This window comes from Typha latifolia, chromosome 11, assembly GCF_019914945.1.
Source record: "Typha latifolia isolate L0001 chromosome 11, TyphaL0001v2, whole genome shotgun sequence".
Lineage (NCBI taxonomy): Eukaryota > Viridiplantae > Streptophyta > Magnoliopsida > Poales > Typhaceae > Typha > Typha latifolia.
Genome location: NC_133096.1, coordinates 6,998,845 through 7,019,094, shown reverse-complemented (window position 1 = coordinate 7,019,094; position 20,250 = coordinate 6,998,845). Strand labels below are relative to the sequence as shown.

At 36.4% G+C, this 20,250-nt stretch overlaps 2 protein-coding genes and 1 pseudogene across 4 annotated transcripts; all 3 read right to left on the bottom strand.

Moving 5' to 3' along the window:
- Positions 1-2,006: 2,006 nt before the first annotated feature.
- On the bottom strand, positions 2,007-12,563 carry LOC140798307 (CBS domain-containing protein CBSCBSPB5-like). Of its 3 annotated transcripts, none has more exons than XM_073152119.1 (16): positions 12,496-12,563; positions 10,407-10,618; positions 9,321-9,356; positions 7,048-7,216; positions 6,828-6,960; positions 6,565-6,735; positions 6,151-6,229; positions 5,933-6,046; positions 5,755-5,821; positions 4,454-4,559; positions 4,272-4,330; positions 3,226-3,335; positions 2,991-3,121; positions 2,822-2,907; positions 2,640-2,729; positions 2,007-2,412 (listed from the first exon to the last, which is right to left on the bottom strand). In XM_073152119.1, exons 2-16 carry the CDS (start codon positions 10,520-10,522, stop codon positions 2,233-2,235), a joined length of 1,647 nt encoding a protein of 548 aa, XP_073008220.1. In that variant the 5' UTR covers positions 10,523-10,618; positions 12,496-12,563; the 3' UTR covers positions 2,007-2,232. The 3 variants fall into 3 exon arrangements, with proteins under 3 accessions (XP_073008220.1, XP_073008221.1, XP_073008222.1); XM_073152121.1 differs by having other exon boundaries at positions 2,273-2,412; positions 2,635-2,729; XM_073152120.1 differs by lacking the exon at positions 9,321-9,356.
- LOC140798308 (uncharacterized) lies at positions 12,247-15,517 on the bottom strand. The gene is made up of 5 exons (XM_073152122.1): positions 14,932-15,517; positions 14,629-14,725; positions 13,758-14,506; positions 12,651-12,758; positions 12,247-12,567 (listed from the first exon to the last, which is right to left on the bottom strand). The coding sequence occupies exons 1-5, from the start codon at positions 15,397-15,399 to the stop codon at positions 12,499-12,501; spliced, it is 1,491 nt and encodes a 496-aa protein (XP_073008223.1). The 5' UTR covers positions 15,400-15,517; the 3' UTR covers positions 12,247-12,498.
- A 1,084-nt stretch (positions 15,518-16,601) lies between these two features.
- LOC140797756 (uncharacterized) lies at positions 16,602-17,310 on the bottom strand (annotated as a pseudogene).
- Positions 17,311-20,250: the final 2,940 nt, after the last annotated feature.

The window sequence follows — 20,250 nt, the reverse complement described above, 5'->3', positions numbered from 1 at the left end:
CTAAACTATGATAAGGTAAAATATAATTTTCCCTTAATTTTATTACTGAAAACTCTTTTCATTTGCAAAGTGACTCTTTTTCACCCTATTAATATTCACCACCTCTCCAAATATTATGTTTTTAACCCTTGCTACATAGATCATCTTACTAATCCACATAATAGTTTCAATATGATGTATTTTCTTAACAAACTTTAGGTGTTAAATATAATGATAAGAAAAAAAAATTGGGTATCTTATAAGTATACACAATGTTAAAATATAAAATATTAAAAACAACTTCTCTGATATCTTGATCTTTTTAGGACAATTGTTGAGTTATCGAAGTATCAAAATCGGAAGTGTTCAAATTCTATAATACTCAACTTTATCTAAAAATATAAGAACTCTACTAATTCAAATTAAATTATGTTTGTTCTCTAATACCTTAAGCTTTTAAAGCAGTTGATGAATTAATACCTAAAATATGAGAAGGGGAGGAAAAGTATCGTTTTATGAAAGAGGCTAATTTCATGAAAAGATTAGCATATATAATTTAGGGGAGTAATATGTTGGAATTTAGATCTTATGTTGATCCTGTGATCTATGTTGTGATAGCCCATAGATTGAGATCTACATATTTACAGCTAAACTCCAAAAATGGTGCCAGCCCACAATAGAAGAGGCCAAGGATTCAGGATGGTGATAGCCTTCCTTCCTTTGATCAGGGTCCACAAACACTTATACAACATGGCACAACTAATCATGTAGTAATATATATATATATATATATATATGCAGCATTAGACAAATATACTGAATAATACTTTGGTTTAATTCATCCAAATACCAAACAATCAAACAGCTGTATATAATGTGACTTGAGATCTAGATACAAGTCTCATACTTAGTTGAATACAGACGGAATAACAATGAAGCATAAAATCAGGTAAATAACTTGAAGGTAAGTAATAGCAAGGATGAAGAGAAATTTTAGAAATACAATATTTGATATCTTAAGAGCAAAAAAAAAAAGTAGCCAACGGTATTTTTTTTCTAAGTAAGCAGTCATGCAGGTTTCTTTTATAAATCGCTCTCAAAGTAAGCAATTTATGAAGTTGTTATCTCTGCTAGAGACTTATTATCTCAGAAAATTGGTATAAAAAAAGAAAAGAAAATTGCGGTCAGAAAAAACTCCAAACAAGCAACTTATGTATAAGATGCTCTTGCTGGAGTTCATAGAAATAAAATTGAGTCATAGAAGGAAATATGTGGACTAGATGGTCAAACACTTCATCTCACAAGCATGCAAGACTCTTCAATGGAGGTTCCTGGTGGACAATTTAAAAGACAATATAACTAGCATAAATCCTGCACTAATTGATGACAAATCAGACAAAGATCTAAAGAATATGTGGCGTGATTAGCACAAGAAGTTTTAGACCCACAAAAGATTGTATGCTTGTGGAGAGAGAGACCTCACAACAAGCATTAACCTACTGGCAAAGAGAACAAACCAGGGTGGCCCATGCTGAACTTAGATTAAAAAAAGGAGAAAAAGACACTAAAAACTGGAGTTACAGCTGCAAATCTTGGTGGGTCAGAGGATGTGGAGCATAATTTATTAGCTAAAGCTGCAGAAGTAGATGAATGGGGATCTATGGCAGAACCTGATGATTTGTAGTTGGCAATAGGATATTATCAAGTGCTCAAATCTCAAAGATTCCAAAGAATGTGGCTATTCATGAACCAGCTAAACATGCTATGCTTGTCCTTGCTTTGATCAGGGACAAATGTGAAGTGGTATGTTGAGGTAGTTAACAACTATAATTCCACATATGCTGATTAAACTTACATCAATTCACAAAAGTAGAGAAATATACCGCCCTGGCAAGTGAAAGGACAGTATCTGCACTCCAATTCTTTACTTCATATCAAATGGAAGTCCGGAAAATATTCACAATTTATAAACAATAGACACATTTTTGCTCATTTGATCCAAAAACAGTTAGCACTGGTATAGGAGAGAGACAGAATATATATATATATATATATATATGAGCATACATAGTTCCCGGTCAGCAGAGTAAGATTTACTGCAATAATAGCGAGGCCATATTTTTGTAGACAAATAGGCTATCAACCCAGTTGATTAATTTTCTTGATTTGATTATATCTGGAACTTTCACTGTTCACCAGCTCAAAAGAAAATTGAGTTGGTCGATATGGCTAACTGCATGTGTTTTAAATGACTTAAGAATGATATCTCTTTATGTAAGCCAACAGACTGAGCCCTGCAACGAGAGCAGCTCCTGCTGCAACTCCACTGTATGATGCTGGCCACGTATCCTGGTTTTCATACTCCATATATCCATATAATGGGCCCTTCTTCCGACCACTCATGCCAGAGTAATCCAAATACAACCTTAAACCCTGCGGGCAAATGAAGGTGTCAGTGCATACTAGTTAATAGAGATAAACAAGGTTGATCACTAAATTTTCCACAGGAATTTCTTTTTCATCTTCTTTCTTGTTATTGTAGAATCAGCAGGCAATGTCTGATAATTCAATACTAGTATAACTACTTGGCCTTGAAAGGAGAATATGGTGGAAGTTCACAAGAGAATGAGGACAGGATTTCATGCATAGGTCAACCATGCCTTCCAACCAGCAAGTCTTGCATGATCCACAGCTGCAACAAGGTCGTTATCAGAAGCAAGGATGACCTTGTCATGTTCCTCATCTTCATACTGCAAGAGATCGTAAAGGAAAGAATTACACTAGTGAACCTTTTTGGCGCCATATACTGGATTCTAGATCAGTTGAAGCATTTTCAAAATACCAAAATTTGCGGGAGATGTTTCTGGTCAATGTCATCACCCATTCTCTGAAGGATGCAAGCGATAAGGGGCGTCAAACTCTGCGTATCTGCAATTAATTAAATACCATCATCATTTAAGATATATGTTGATATGGTTGACTTATAAAGAGAATCAGAGCAGAAATCAGACCACAAATGAATCTATGCATCCTGCCTTTCTTATCTTCAAGCTTAAAGGCAAAACTAGTAGGTAAACTAGATGAAAGATAAGGTGAACCATATGTTTCTGTTCCTTCAGACGTCATTTTTATAGATTCTTCGCTGAAGTAGGAAGGAAGGGTGAGTTAATAACTAATTCTGATAAGGTTGGAAATGCATATTTGAGGTTAGGTAAGTTGCAAATGGTGCAAATAAAAGAATGCTACCTCCTTGCATCATCATCGTCATCCAAAGGCCCCATGGCCATAGCAGAGTCCCAGAACTTCTGAATCAAAGATATTGCTGCCTCATTTCCAATTCCCCCACTGCTTTCAACCTTGGACAATGATGAAAGCGCAGGGTTGTTAACAGGATAATGCATCAAATAGGGTGTAATATCTTGGATTCAGTGCTTGCACAGATGTTTCTTGTGCAGAGTTGGACTTGTTTACTTGGGATGAATGAGATACTTGTATAATCATATATCTAAAGAAGATGTTATCACTAATATGTTATAGCGACGACTTTAGTAAGCTAAAAATGGCGAAAAAGAGTAAGAAAAAGAATATCAAGCCACTGTTCCACAAGAGATATTAACCCCATTAGGATAAAAGAATCCTAAACAGTCCCAAGGTTATCGGACATGACAAAGTTCTTGACAATTTAGTAGGCGCATAACCTTCAGTGTCTACCATGAGACCGATACACCAAAATAGTGCTAGTATAAGTCTTTACCTTTACAAGGAGAAAGACAGAACCAGGGCGTGCCAAACTAGGGAAAAAACAATTATGTCAAGTATCAACTTTTATATAATTAGCTTTTGCTGATTCAAATGAAGTAACTTAGAGATATTCTTGGGGTTGGCTTTGTTGTTGATGATTCAAATGAAGAAATAACTTTTATATACTTATCTTTACAAGGAGAATTGTAGGACCAGTGCATCAAACTTAAGTGTTGTTGTTGTTATCTCTTAGACATCATGCATGTCATGCTTCCTACTACGCTATAACAACTGTGATCTGTCTTATATATTAATGATTCCAGCAACCTTACAGTTGACCTTGAACATTTTTCATCTCTCTTAAGCCCAACCCATGTATATGCACACAGAAAACTTGAAAAAGAAGCCCAAGAAAGCCTCAAGAAAGTGAACTAACTTTAATAGTGCAGCATTCTGTCATATGCATACCTGATGATATACAGCGTAAACTTTCTGGAACAGAACAGAAAGAGAGGTTCAAAAATTGGCCTGATGGAGAAGTAATGACTTACTGTTGCTACAGCTGCATTAGTTATATCAATTACATCAACAACAGAAAAGATGTCCCCATCTATACAAACAAAGAGAAATGAAATTGATGTCAAAAGCTTTTCATGGATTGCAAGTATTAAAGCTAATTATATATACTTATTGATTTGCCTATATATCTGCTTCATTAGTGAAAGAAAGGAACCTCTGTCTACAACTGGTAGGTGTAAAAATTTGCCATCTTGCATGGTATGAAGAGCATCAAGGATCGGTGTATCAACTGTTCCACATTCAGGATTAGGAGTCATCACCTGGATGGGGATTTCCATACATGAAACCAAGCAAGAGACTTCACTAAATGATTATAGTAATCTTACATTGCCATAACATTATTAGTAACATGTGAAAAACCACAAAAAGCAAAGTGTAGATTGTTTGTCTTTGGACCCTAATTACCCTTCTCCTCTATTCTCTTGTTGCCATCTAACATGTAGAGGTTGGTCTTAATGTTACATGGTACAAAATGGTATATTGTGTTGGTCTTGATGTTACATGATACAAAATGGTCTATCGTGAGACAAATAACACCAAAACAAAATCTTTATGATGGTGTCAGGCATATTTTGATAGAAATATTCTATTGGGATTCAGTGATTTTGTAAGTGGTTCTTGTATTTGCAACATTATTAGTGATTAATTTGATCCTAGGAAAAAAAACCTGTGGTTTTTAACCATGGATGTTACGAAAATTTCCACATAGAAATGTTGTGGTGTTTGCTTTGCTTTATTTTTGTGAGGAAAAGCAGGACCAATGCATAAATGTCAGCAACAAAGTAAAGCATTTTTGCTTTGTTGCTTTGGTTAATTGGTGCAGTTAAAAACAGATGGGACTCAATATAAGAATGTCCAGGTACACCCAATAGGACTTTATATGCATTAACAAGAAGAACAATTCATCTGAGATATCATGAGAAGGAGAAGAAGATATGAAATGACTTGGAAATCATAAGAATAAAAAAATTGTTGACCCACTGAAGAACACGACTGAAGATAGATCTGAATGGCTGAAAGACAAAACAGATACATTGTTTGTTAATAGTGTAATGATGTAATCCATCAATGTAACGAATGTCTTAAAGTTCCATTGTTTTTCCTTCGAGTTTAACAATCCACAAGAGTCGAAACTTGGATTAAGATAAGAACTAGCAAAATTAATCCCACATGCTGCCTATATGTTGTTGGACAGGATAGAACAATGTGGAGTATTAAAAACCACAAATACCAGAACAAGTGAGTGACTAATCTAAAACTACTTAAAGGTGATTTTGATGTTTCAGATGACATCATACATGGGATCAACTATGGTAATTAAATTACGCTATGTCCTTCATCAACTAGTGCAGAACAGAACAATGATATTGAAAATATGTACTAGGAGAAGTGAACTGCACATTCTACTGCAAAGCATTAAATTTGTAATATGACAAGAGTTTGTAAGGCATATACCTTCCTAACAGGAGTTGAGTCTGGAGAAAGATTTTTTGCAATGACACGCATTAAAATATCCCTTGAACTGATACAGTGCCAATGTAAGAGAGGAAGAATGCAGTGTTAGCAGATTCAAATGTCAAACGAAGTGCACTTCAGGAAGGTCATATTTGGAAACAACAGCTGAGGAGCTCACGTTAGAATCCCTTGAGGTTTACTTCCAACTGCTACTATTGCTGAACTTATTTGAACTTCAAGCATCTTCTTGGTTGCAGTTAACACTGAATCATTTGGTAAGACTTTAACAACCCTAATAATCAATATCAAGTGTTAATAAGAATATTCTGACCTTGCTCTGAAAGAATTACCGCTACTAATAAATTAGAGCATTTCCTCTTTTTCAGTATTACCTACCTTGAATTCTCTTTAATGATGGTAGACAAAGAAGGTCTAAACATTTGCTCTCGAAGGGTCTCGAAAACTGTATTGGGACCTAAACAGAAAGAAAACAAAAACAAAATAGGGAAAGAGATGTTTTTCAGAATTTTTTAAAAAGTGGCAAAAAAAAAGTTTTATCTAGCCATTGTTGTATATAAGATATCAATTGTGCAATATTATCAATTATTATCAATCAGAAACACAATTACTTCTAAAAAAAAAGTTTTATCTAGCCATTGTTGTATATAAGATATCAATTTGTGCAATAATATCCATCAGAAATACAATTACTTCTAAAATTACAAATGAGAAAGGGAAAGGAATATGAAAAGGAAAAACAACAAACACATAGTAATACTTGTTACGTTGATAATGTAGTATACCACACACCAGAAACAGCAGTTCCCCAGTGTTTCTCCACCCCTTCAACAGCAGCTGCAATGGCTTTTCCTTTCTCAGATGCCCTCTCCATTCGTGCAGTGGCATCATATAGACACTTTGCTATGTCAAGCAGTGCAATAACTTCACCATTCTCAACAACAGGCAAATGTCTGAACTTGCCTGAATTTTTTTTTCAAAAAAAATCCTAGTTAATTATTCTGTTTCATGAGGTAAGGGAGAAACTTTACAACATTCACATGCTCAAAGAACACCTTGAACCATCTTTTGCAATGCCCCAACCGCTAGTGTGTCTGAAAGAACGAAAACAGGATTGCGAGTCATCACTTTGGAAACTGGTGTATCTTGAAGACCTAATTCACTTGCAATGACTCTTGTTGTTATATCCTTCAAGAAGATGTTGATTAAAGTGACTAACATTAGAAATATTGCCAACTCATATAGCACAGGAAAAGAGGATATGCAGATATAAACCTTGTCAGTCAAGATACCACAAAGCAGTGCATTTGTGTCAGTCAATAATGCAGCATCAACCCTACGTGCCGCCATTCTCCGACAAGCTTCAAGAACAGTCGTGTTTTCAGGCATTGTTAAAGCTTTGGACAGACGCAACCTCTTTACAGTTCTTTCACCGCTTAGAGTCCTGCTCCCAACAATAGCACATGATTTGCATAAAGTCATTTTAATTCCATGTGATAATCTTGTACTAATTTTATAGCATGATAAGTTGATCTTGTTTGCATCAAAATTAAGGGAAAACAATCTAGAATAGCAATTTTAGATTCTTACTCCTAAAATTGTATTTCTAATCTAGAGTATGGTATTATTATGCTTACTTGTAATCTACAATAGCGGTGTAATAACTATCTTTGATGTGACATAAAATAGAGATAAAGTACAATAAGAAATAAAAATTGACTCAAACACCCTTGATTTGACATATAAATTTAAATTAACTTGTTCTTATTTATTATAGATAAGCATTGCATAATTGCACACTTGTAGGTGTACATGCATAATTGTCAGTATCAATAAGATATGTGGGTGATAAGAGAGAGGAGATAGGTCAAAAACTTTTTGAGAGGAGAGAGGAGAGAGGAGAGAGAATTTTTAAATTAATTTTATTCAAATCAAGAGTAAAATAGTAATTAAGCTTATGTGTGTAATAATTTGAATAGTGTTAGGTTTTTAGTATTGGCAATTGTGTACAAAATATTCTAAATATTTTTATACACGTACATGAGCATTTATACCAGTTTTGAAAGTATTTGGATTGAAGAATTTCAAGATCAAAGGAGAAAAGTTTCTGCATTCGCACTGTGTTCGAATGCGCATTTAGGAGTTCGCATATACAGAGAACGCGTTCAGGCCGTTCGAACGCGTACACATGCATTTGCATATACAGAGAACACATTAAGCTCGTTCAAACGCATGCATAGGCATTCATAGATAGAAAGAACATGTTCGGGCCGTTCGAACGCGTGCACATGCGTTCGTAAATACAGAGAACATTTTTTTGCCTTTCAAACGTCGCCAAGGGCTGTTCGAATACACCCTACATATGTCCACAACATGTTCACACATATAGAAGAGTGTATTTGCGCGTTCAAACTCAATCAGTGAAAATTAAGTCATCGCGTTCGAACGCACTTGGGTCCGTTCGAACGCACCTCAGAACAAGTCAGCCCGTTCGAACGCACTCGGGCCGCATTCAAATGCACCTGGGTAATATGCAAATTCTGGACTTACGTGAGTTCTGATATTACTTGGATTTGACTCTATCTTAGTGGCATATATAAGCATTGTGATGCCCTAACTCTAGGGTGGTTGGTGAATGCAATTGAAAGAGAGTTATTGAGGCTACATCGTTTCTTCTACATCGCATCAAGCTTTCGTCTTATGAGTCATCTAGACGAAGGATCAATCTCGAGAGCTACTGAAATTGAAGATCAATCACGGGAAGCAGTGAATAATGGGTTCTAATGAGTGAGGCTGAGAGAAATAAAATCGTGGGGATCGACGAGTTGTTTTGTAAGTCAGTCTTATAACTACTACAATTTTAGTGATTGGTTTTTATCCGAGTTTGGATCCGTGGGTTTTTTCCCATTTAGATTTTTCTACGTAAAAATTTTAGTGTTCATATTTGCTTTAGTTTTATATATTTATTCAATATTTGTTAAAGCAAAGGGGTGATATCATTGCTTAGAATTTAGATATATACGTGTGTGTAGGTTTTTTCAAATAGTATTTTGAATCTATGATATGGGATAATTTGAAAAAAAAATTCTGATCTACAATGGTGTTTCCTAATTTAGAATAGGAAAAAGGAAAATCCTAAAACAAACAGGGAATTGAGGTTTCTGATTTGCATAACTATAAAATCACATTGGTTTTCTTCTCATACATATGTGCCTAATGATTGGTATGCTATACGTTAAAAAGTATAATCACAGAACATTTATGAACCAAAATTGAATCAGCTGTGCATGATATTCTATGAACTAGATGTAAATTGGATTGCTAAAAATACCCCTTGCCAAACTCCTAGGTTTATCAAGTGTTGGTATTATGCCAGCAAGCATCAGGTTTTGGCATAAAATATCTAAAACAATCAAAACAATGCCAACAGAACTAAACCAAATTGTTTACCACAAGGTAAGGTAATACAGAAAGAATCAGGTTTTGGCATAAAATATCTAAAACAATCAAAACAATGCCAGCAGAACTAAAACAATCAGATTGCTTACCATAAAGTAAGGTAATACATTGTAGAAGCCAAGTACCTGTTAGAAGCATAGCAATGTCTATAAGCTAGAAATCTAAGCATGAAGAATGGAAAGTAATGCATCCATCTTCTGCTATATTATTTTCCTATCTCCAGTTGTTTAATCAGAAACACTCATATTTAGTTGATAAAAGTTGTAGATTGGTTTCAGCCTACAGAACTAATTCAAATATCTGAGGCACTTTATGACAACAAACCCATCTTATATACTTGCCCAATTCAAGTCAACTTAAAGTCTTAAACAATGAAGCATTTCTATTGGAACTCCCATGACAATATGTCGTGCAGAAGGGAGCATCATAATGACAACATTCATACAACAAAATCGAAAACTGACTGCAGACCATACTATTATGGAGGCATCTATTTATCAATTCCTAAACTAGTGCCAGACTTTTAATTCAAATCAACAGTCACTGTTATTTTGTTCTAAACAAAAAAATGATATGTACAGGAAACTCTGATTAACCATACATCATATCCACTATGTGTCCTCGTGAAGAACGTGATTTTGCCACAAAATGAAATCTTAACCAATGCAAAGGAGAATCAATTTCACACACAAAGAAAGAAAAGTTTGAAAGGTGGGGAAATTGATGAACCTAAACATCAAATCCAACCTCATTCTAGATGTTGCTAGATTTGAGGATTCTAATATCCTACTATGGTTCTCACTGGAATGCAATAAGTTCAGTATATTGATTTGATGTATTAATCTAAAACTTTGTGGCCCAATTCGAATTAAGAAAGAGAGGTCCAATAGGTTCAGATAGGGTGGAAACCCGTTGAACCAAACCATCGAATCCACCAGATATGCTCGTGAAGAACGAGGAAGTCATAAACAAAAACTATCAAGAAGGTGCCGAGATCTCGATGAACCAAACATCGAACGCACCAGCAACGTGACTTTAGTCACCAAGACGCAAACTTTATCGATGCATATGCACATCAAGAAGAGAAGAGAGGTAATCTATATCGGAAAGGATAAGAAAATGGCGGAAGGAAAAAAAAAGTTGTGGGTGGGGGGGGAGGAGCTAGGCTCACTTACATGGAGCGAGACATGGATGGCTTCCGCGCGGCATCGGGGCCGCCGCTCTCGAGAAGCTTCTGGGCAGGCGAGCTGCTCGCTAACATACTCCTCCTCGACGAACCCTGGCCTTCCATCTTTCCGGGAACGGCCTTTCTCCGGCGAGGCGGGCGAGAGAGCTCGGAGGGGCTCGCGGCTTCGTCCTGCGTCTCCCGCCTTTCTTTCTCCCGGTTCTACGGAGAGCAGAGAGTTCGTTAACCGCTATTTTTTTTTCTCTCTGACAATAATTTATAAGACCACTATTTCTTAGAGAATTTTTAGTTTTAGGGGTTTCTTTTTTTTCTCTCTCTCTCTCTCTCTCAAGCTTGGCTTAATTTAATTTTGATCGTTAATTTCAGTTCAAGCGGTTAAGCCTATTTCAAACCGCATGATAAGTAAATTTAAATTTATTTCAAATCAAACAGCTCGAATAATACGTAAATTAAATTAAGCATGGATTATTTTTTAGCTAGACCCTCTAAACTATGACAAGTATCACTTATATATATATATATAACAATGGAATAAAATGACATTTGAGATCCCATGAACTGTTCAAATATTTCAAGACGCACTTTCTATTAGCCTATTTTAATATTTTGTTGTGTCGAAATTGCGCTTATTTTCTTCCCTAAATTTATAATAAGACGTAGACTCTCTCCCTCCCAATCTTTATTAATCGTCTCCCTCTCTTATTCTCCCAGCATTTTCTTCTCCTAATAACTACTATACTCTCAAATCTCTCTCAATTTCTCTCCTTCCCATCCTTATATCTCTCTCTCCCAGTCCAAAGCATAATCTTAAGTTCTATGGTTATACTAATCTCTCCCGGTTTCTCTCTATCTCAATCTCTATTAACTCCATCCCTTATCATAACATCTAAATATGCACAAATGATATAAGGTCAGAGTTCAAGGGATTTAAATATAATTAATATATAAATTAAGCATAATTAAATTGAGTCTGATCTAGCCAGCTTAGCTAAGCTCTGACTTAAATTTAAATTTTAGCCTAATTTAATTAATCAATCTCGGCTTGTTTTAAAAACGAACCGAGCTGACTTGATTATTGTGACTGCATTAATTTGAATTTTAATAAAGCCAATATCATCATAAGGTGGGAAGAGAAAACTCTATTGTTGCATATAATAATCATAGACAAGCATTACCTGAGGGGCCAAAAACTGTTTAATGACATGAATAGTTGGGGTCAGATGGCCACATATAAGAGAAGAGATCTTTTACAACTTAATTTATGCCAAAATATACATCTAACGTAGAAAATATGTACATTCAATGTTTAAAATTGATATTTACATAGATATATATATATATATATATATATATATATATATATATATATATAAATATACCCCTTTCAAAACACACCAGCTTGCATGTATACCCATTAGAAAATTATAATACCCTTAGAGTTAACTAACTATTAAAATTCAAATAATTTAGACTTAAAAGGATTAAACTATTTTTATTCTAATCTTTATAAATTTTTCTTAGTTAAAGATATTCATATTTCTCTAGTAAATTATTAAGAATTAACTTAAAATGTAACTGGAAATATATCTATGTAAAAAGTAAATGTGTTGAGGGATATTCATATAAATATTAACTATAGAGAGATATAGAAGTAAATAAAAAAATTTAAAGAGTAACATGTTACAAACCGGCTAGATCTTATCCGAAACAGAAACAGCTCTTTAAAAGGATTTGCATTGTAAACTTTTCGAGCCGTGAACTTTTCGAAGAATAGAAAATTCTTCCTCATAGAAAGACAATCTTTGTGAACTTTTCGAGGTACACAACAATAGAAAATTCAGTAGCTAGCAAAATTTTGGCATTGAGTTCTACATCGATAAAAAATCAGATAAACATATACATCTGAGCACATGATTTTAAGAGCGCGTGGAAGAGTTACTTCCTTTCATGCAAGTCTTGGCATAGACCAATGTTGCAGGACATGAAATATCTTTATTAGTCTACCAGACCTCACAATCAGAAGAGATGAAACAATATAACACCTTAGATAACTCAGAATGTAGACTTTCCCCAGTTACCTACTATTGGAGCTCTCGGGTGATGGAAAGATCATTTTCTTCAATACGTTCTGCAAACGTTACTCTCGGCCCCTGAGTACAGATATGTCAGATAGCTCTAATTTTATGAAATGTAAATGAATAAAAGAACAAATTCTAAAGCAAGGATCGCTTACAGGTATTCTGCAGTGCACGTTCAGATCATTAAACATTTGCCTGCGGCGGTTATTTGCTATCTCCTCTGCTCTGGAGGCTCGTCGGCAAGCTCCTTCAATAAGCTCCTCCTGTGAACATGAGATGCCACTGGATAATACAACAGGATTGGTGATTCTATATATGATTTTTTTTCTGGAGAAAAATAACATTCTACTTCATGAAGTTGATTATACTATCACATCCTTCTAGCTGAAGGATTTGATTTCTTGGTGCAGAATAGTATAGCATTCTTAGCAATAAACCCTTTTGCTAGTGGCCGAAACTGGAGGAGACACTGAAACTATTTGATATTGCAATTTTTTGTTGTTTATTTTTGGAAAAGAATAGCATCTATTTGGACTATTACCCACGATATTCTTATCTACTTTTGCATCTTTTGATTCTCCTCCAAGGCATTTCTGATCTAAGTTATTATCACTATGACCAAATTTATTCAGGTTCTTTATATTTAGAGTAGCCTTCAGTATACAAGAGGTTTCCATAACTTTTTAATAACCAAGTATCCAACATCTTTTATTTATGAACGCTGCTTATATTGAGATCTATAGATATTGAATAATTGTATGACAAGAGCTTCACAGTCCAATAACAACTGGATTCTTGAAAATTCTAAAACATTAACATGAAACATATGATGAGGACCGCTATTAAATATAGAAATCTTGAACATGTGATATGAAGCGAACATATGTAGTTCTTACAAACTCTTATTTTCTGTAGTTACTATTTAACATGTTGGTACTAACCATATAGGATGTTGACATCCAATAAATAAGATGGTGTACAGTGAGATATAACTCAGAGAGCTCCACTTTCTCGCAATTGAATTGAAGAGTAGCACTTACGGTTGCTGTCCATAAAATTGGTAATATCTTGTAGCTAAATTGGGGGGGTCATTCTATCTAAGTTATAAGGATTAATTTTCTCTAATTAGTTCAAGTAACAAAATCAAAAAATAAAGTACTAAACAACAGAACATAATCAATAATAATGGATAACAAGCAATTTCAGATTGACTGCATGGAAGTGTAAGACTCTTAAAATCAATGTTCCATCTGCAAACTCACCTGATTGAGCTGAATAACACTAAAGCCTCCATTGCCACCTATAGGCACAATAGATTTTTCCACTAGATTTCTTAGATTCACCAGCTCCTTCAATAAGCCTGTTATCGTTTCATCTGCCTCTTCCATCTGCTTCCGGGAGAACTCATAAGCCCTATCTGCATGAATACGAAACGAAACACAGTCCAAGCACATGCAAATCCCCTTGCATCCTCTTGTATATCTCTTTAATATCCCCTTTTGAGGAGAACTGGCAAGCGTTTCTAGAGAATGGATGTCTCCTAATTCTGATGTACTTATTGGAGGTTTTTTATCAATATCCAATGTGGCAACACTAGTTCGATGGCCCACTTCGGCTTCTTTTGGGAGGCTTATAACGGTTGGCGCACTACCAGACATTTCCTCAATTGACAAGGCTTCACCAACAGGAGGAGAATAAGAAGGCCTGTGAAGATGTTCCACATCAAAAATGGGACCTTCAGTACAAACCTCAGATTTTGGTTTAGGAACACAATCTTGGCCATCACACAAATTAAGTGGTGCAGTCAATTTGGTAGGAGGATCCAATGCTGAGATTTCACAAGCTGAATTTTCAACAAAATCCAAAGTTTTGCACAATTGCACATTCAAGGGATCTTCTGAGCTGCTGAGCTCAACCATTGGTTCAGGTGGAAGATTTTCACAAGGTAACGGCAGCTTTTCCTCTATTACTCTTTCAACTTTAATAGGATTACTTTCGCAAGGAGTGACTTCTGTGATAATAGATTAAAAAATCCTGAGATAAGTATGTTTGCCAAGAGAAACCTACAGAACTTACACAATGAGCAGACCCAAGCAAGAGAAACCATAAGATGGAAAATGGAAACTAGCCAACCATCTTTAGCAAGATCCGTAAGAAAAGGAAGCAGTCTTCTATAGCTAAACGAGCTTGGATTGCAAACCAGCTTCGATCTTGAGCATGGAGCAAGACCCTAGACGAGATTAGACAGGGAAATATCAAAACTAAGTTATTTGATGCAATTCTTTTGTTCCAAATAAAATAAAAAGTGAAATTAAAGTTTCTTTCAGATCCATATTAGCTTGTTCATGTAAAATAACCCTAATTCACTCTTTAATCTCTGAATCTTGTAATGCCCTAAACAAACGGTCTAATAGATAAATCGAATCAAAACTTTACCAATCTGCCCTTAGGAGGATTCTTCGAATCCAGCTTGGCGCCGCCCTCAACATTATTCTTAGAATCCTTAATCTCTCGACCTCCGGTCACCGTGCCGAACCCTAAGGCCGCTACAGCCTCGGGAAGCGTACACTGCATCGAATCGCCATCGGATGGACGAGATCCTTTCGGGAACTCATCGCCCCTCTCGTTTTCCCCTCCCTCCTCCATCTCTATCGTCCGATCGTCGCCGGATCGGATCTCGTTCGTCCGTTCAGGGATCGAGAAGACTCTTCTCAACCGGAGATCCTTGATGAAAATGAGGTTAGGAGACGGCAATGGAACAGCCGGGGAGAGACGGCGGTTCGGATCGGGTCGCGCGCGGCCGGATCGGGTGCGGTGGAGGAAGATCTCGGATCTGCTGCGGGTGAAGACGCCGCGAAGGGGAGGAGAGGGTTCCAACTCGGGTTTGTACCGTCTCTTCGGCATGGCTGTGGACCGGTGGGGTTAGGGTTGGAGCGAAAGAGAAAGGAGGAGGAAGAAAGGGAGCCACGAGAGCAGTCGCGGGAAAATGAGAAATACGGAGTGAAAGGGTTTTTGGCGGGAGTCGGTGGGAATCGCAATCTTTTGGGATCTTTTTGCAAACATACCCTTACAGAGGTACTTATTTTTATAACGGTCATTTTCACATTTAAAGGAATTTATGGAGGAAAAGAAAGATTACCCTTTAGTAAATTAGAAAAATATTTGTAAAAGAAAAGAATTTTGTGGCATAAGTATAGTTAGACATGATAATCCAGTGGGCCGGGCCGAGCTTTTCGGGCCAACCGAGCTTAAGTATTTGTTCACGGTCCGACCCACCAATCACTCGAGCCGACTCGAGTTTGGGCCGAGCTAGAATAGTCTAGCGCCCGTCGGCCCGTGAGAGATCGGGCTAGCCAGTCAGCCGGGTCGGCCCGACCCACCAATTATTCGGCCCAACCCACATTTTAGCTATTTTTAGAATTTTTTTTACTATTAGCTTATTTTTTAAAAAAATATTTCTATTCCTCCATTTAAAAATAATAAATTAAAAAAAAATTAATGTGTGCTTAAAAAATGTAAAACGGTACAGTACTAAAATTTTAGTTGATTTTTACTGAAGCAGAACGGGTAAATACTGTAGCAGAACAGACGAACTTCCGGGGTGGGCCAGCCCTTTGCCGCCCATGGACCAGGCTCTAAAGCTAGCTCCAAATTTGGAGCTAGCAAAAGTGGGGCTCCAAATTTGGAGCCCCACCATCAAAATGGAGCGGGCTCCATTTGTCTTTTCAACTTTTTGAAAATATTAAAATTGCCCAATAATTATTGCATTCAATAATTTTAATTTTATTTGTATCCTTTATTAAATAATTTAGTTAGTTAAATTGAGTATATAATTAGTTTTAATAATTAGTTTTTAACAAAAATAATACCATTGGAAAGGTCTCATCGAGACCTTTAAAATGAGTCTAATATTAAATTATTTTTGAGTTAATTTAGATTTTAAATTTTTTATTATTTATAAAAATGAGTCTAATAAATTATGTATCCTAAAAAATAATTACTCAAAATTATTCCCATTATAAATATTAAATATTAAAATACATTAGATATGAAATACATTAGACATGAAAAACATCAAACATCAAATACATAAAATAAAAATTACATTAAAATTTATATTCCTTCGTTCCGTGCCTCTCCCATAAGTGTTCAATCAATGCATTTCGAAGCTCAAAATGAGCCTCTCTATCTTGAATATTTCTATATTGAGCAAGGAATTGTTGAAATCGTTCATCATCATTGGCTTCCAGCTCTTCAACGACTGGAGGTTGAGTAGAATCACCAATATCGGGTTCCTCGTCCCGTTCATCCTCCACAGTCATATTGTGTAGTATCACACAAGCAATCATGGCGTCGTTTAATACTCACTTATCCCAAAATCGTGTTGATCCTTTAATAATAGCAAATCGTGCTTAAAGAACTCTAAATGCTCGCTCCACATCTTTTCGATATCATTATTATTTGGCAGCAAAGTACTGTTTCTTTGGACCCTGTGGTTGGGATATAGTTTGTACAATGGTGGATCATTTGGGATATATCCCATCAACCAAGTAATAACCGGTATCATAATTTTTCTTAAAATAGTATAAAAAGCAGGAGGAGCAACACCTTGTGCTAATTTATCAAATAAATTAGATGATTGTTGGAGCCCGGTAACCCTAAATATGCATGCCATATCCATAAGTCATATGATGCTACTTCCTCGAGAATAATCGTCGGGCCTCCATGGCGCCCTAGGTATTGTCCCGCCCAACCTGTTGGACAATTTTTCCATTCTCAGTGCATACAGTCTAAACTACCCACTGTAACAATCATGCAATGTCATCTGTATTTAGATACCTCAAATATTCTTCTCCAAAAACCTCTATAATCGCTCTAAAGTGGATAGAGTCAAAAAAGAGAAGGTGGTTACGGAACCAGAACCGGTGACTACGGAGATGACTTACCAGACTATTAAACATCTATTATTTTTATTATGTTTGGTTAATTTCTGCTTATTTAATGCAATGTAATTTTGATATTTTTAGTTAATGATATGTAATGCTTATTTCGATGTTTATTTCGTGTAATATAATTTTGATGCGTTTAATTAAAAAATTAATAATTTAAAATTACTTCTAAAACTATTGAATATTAGTCTTATTTTAAAGATCTCGATGAGAGTTTTCTAACCATATATTTTTTATTAAAAAATAATATCACTAAGATGACTTATTAAGTAATTTAAAATAGCTAATATAATAATATATATTATATTATTATTTTAATAAATATGGAAAGCAGTGACTCTCAGCCTTACGAGGGTAAAGATATTGCTAGATGGAGATACTCTAGAGATAGAATGTGAAATCCCATTATAGATTTTTAAATAATGGAGGTTTGGGTTCCAGGTCTTTATCAAAATTAGGGGTGGCAAAATTTGACCCGACCCGATAACCCGACACGATAACCCGGCTCTTAATCGGGTTTGGGTTTAGTATAATCGGGTTCGGGTCGTAAACGGGTCAACCCGTCTAACCCGTTTAATAATCGGGTCGTAAACGGGTTTATACTACTGACCTGTTTTGACCCGTTTGACCCGTTTAAGCATACGGGTCGGATCGGATCAGGTCGGGTCAACCCGCTAACCCGTTTAACCCGTTTAATATATATATAAACTAAAACCCTAGATCTAATTACATTTCCCTAACACCACCTCTCCACTCTTCACTCCTCTCTAGCCGCCTCAACAAAAGGGGGAAAAATTCGCCCGCCTTCACCTTCGCCGCCTCCGCCTTCGCCCCGTCTCGCCGCCTCGCCGCGCCTCCGTCTCCGCGCCTCTACCTTCGCCTCTGTTTGCCGCTTCGCCTCCGTCTCGCAGCCTTCACCTCCGTCTCGCGCCTTCGCCTCCGTTTGCCGCCTCTCGACCTTAGCCTCCGTCTCGCGCCTCGGCCTTAGCCTCCATCTCGCCGCCTCCGCCCCGCCCCTATCTCTACCGCTTCGTCTCTTGCCTGCTTCGCCTCGCTTCCGCCTCCGTCTACCGCTCGCCTCGTTTGCCGCCTTCGCCTCCATTTGCCGCCTCGCCCTTAGCCTCCATCTCGCGCCTCCGCCTTCGCCCCGTCTCTCGCCACCTCCGTCTCGCGCCTCTCGCTTTGCCTCCGCCCCCGGTCTCCGCCTCTCCGCCTTGTTAATCGCATAGCCGGGAGCTCTGTTCCCTTCTCCCCGTCGACTTCAAATCTAGCAACTCCTCCCTGGTGGGCGTCGTCGGCACTCCTCTCGAAGCGGCGGGCGCCCTTCTCTTTTTGCTCGGGATCTAGCTAAAATTAATAGAACCGTAATTTTTATGTTTGAATGAGTTTGATGATGAAAGTAGGTTAATTTGTTTCTTAAAAGCATTATTTTTATAGAATAAAATTTAAATTTTATATAGGGTAATCAGGTTAGACGGGTTGTGTTATCGTGTCATGTTAACACGACATGTTTATTAAACGGGTTAGACGGGCCGTGTTACCGTGTCGTGTTAACACGAGCCGTTTATTAAACGGGTTAGACGGGTCGTGTCGTGTTACCCGTTTAATAATCGGGTCGTGTTCGTGTCTAATAAATGCAACCCGTTTATTAATCGGGTCGTGTTCGTGTTAGGATAAAGTTGACCCGACCCGAATCTGACCCGACCCGAACCCGCTTAACCCGACCCGATTGCCACCCCTAATCAAAATTGTGGAAGTTGAAATTTCCTATTCATGTCGAGGCTTTTATTTGGTTGGTGTGGGACAGGGATATTTAACAACTATATATATATATATTGTGGAAGTTGAAATTTCCTATTCATGTCGAGGCTTTTATTTGGTTGGTGTGGGACAGGGATATTTAACAACTATATATATATATATACACACACACTAGGTAAGTGCGTTACTATTTTGTTTCCTCCCTCGTAACTATTTTGCCTTTTATTCATCTTTTTCTCCTCTCACAACTATTTCTTTCCCCCTCTCTTCTTCTTCTTCTTCTTCTTCTTCTTCTTCTTCTTCTTCTTCTTCTTCTTCTTCTTCTTCTTTTCTCGCCATTATTCAAAGGTGGTCGACCCATTTAGCTTTTATATTTAAATTTTTTTTTTCATGAATTGGTATTTAAGATATATTAGAATATAGTTTGATGATTAATTATTAGAAGTTGTGTGATTCTTATTATTTATAATAATTTCTATAAGTCAACTTTATTTTACAACTAAGTAAATACATTTTGTCTCCCATCGAGCATTGTCATTACCATCTTGTGACACATGTTAATTCTAAATAAATTAAATTTTGTAGTATATGTATTCAATTGATTAACATCAATTATAGCAGAATTGTATATTTTTCGTAATCTTAATAACTCTTAGGTCAAAAATATTAATTTCTTTTTTATTTGAACGAATAATTAAAAGAACATCGGTTAGTCCCACTCGAATTCTTAGCGGTATATATAATTAATTAGTCGTATGTGAGGTTCTTGCTTATGTTTCAATTTCTTCTGTAGCTTACTGGAATCATTACCGTATGAAAAAGATCCCGAGACAGAGGAGGAACTCCATATTTGAGGAAAGTTGGTCCAGCCCAAATACATATTCAGACCAGTTTAGATTCCATATTAGTCTACGATTAGAGTAAATAATTAATAATGATTACTTTATACCATTATTACATTCTATAGCATATACGTGTATTGCCCACTTATTTATACTTTTATCATTTCATTAATGATAAACTTCGTGCTTATATTTATGGCATA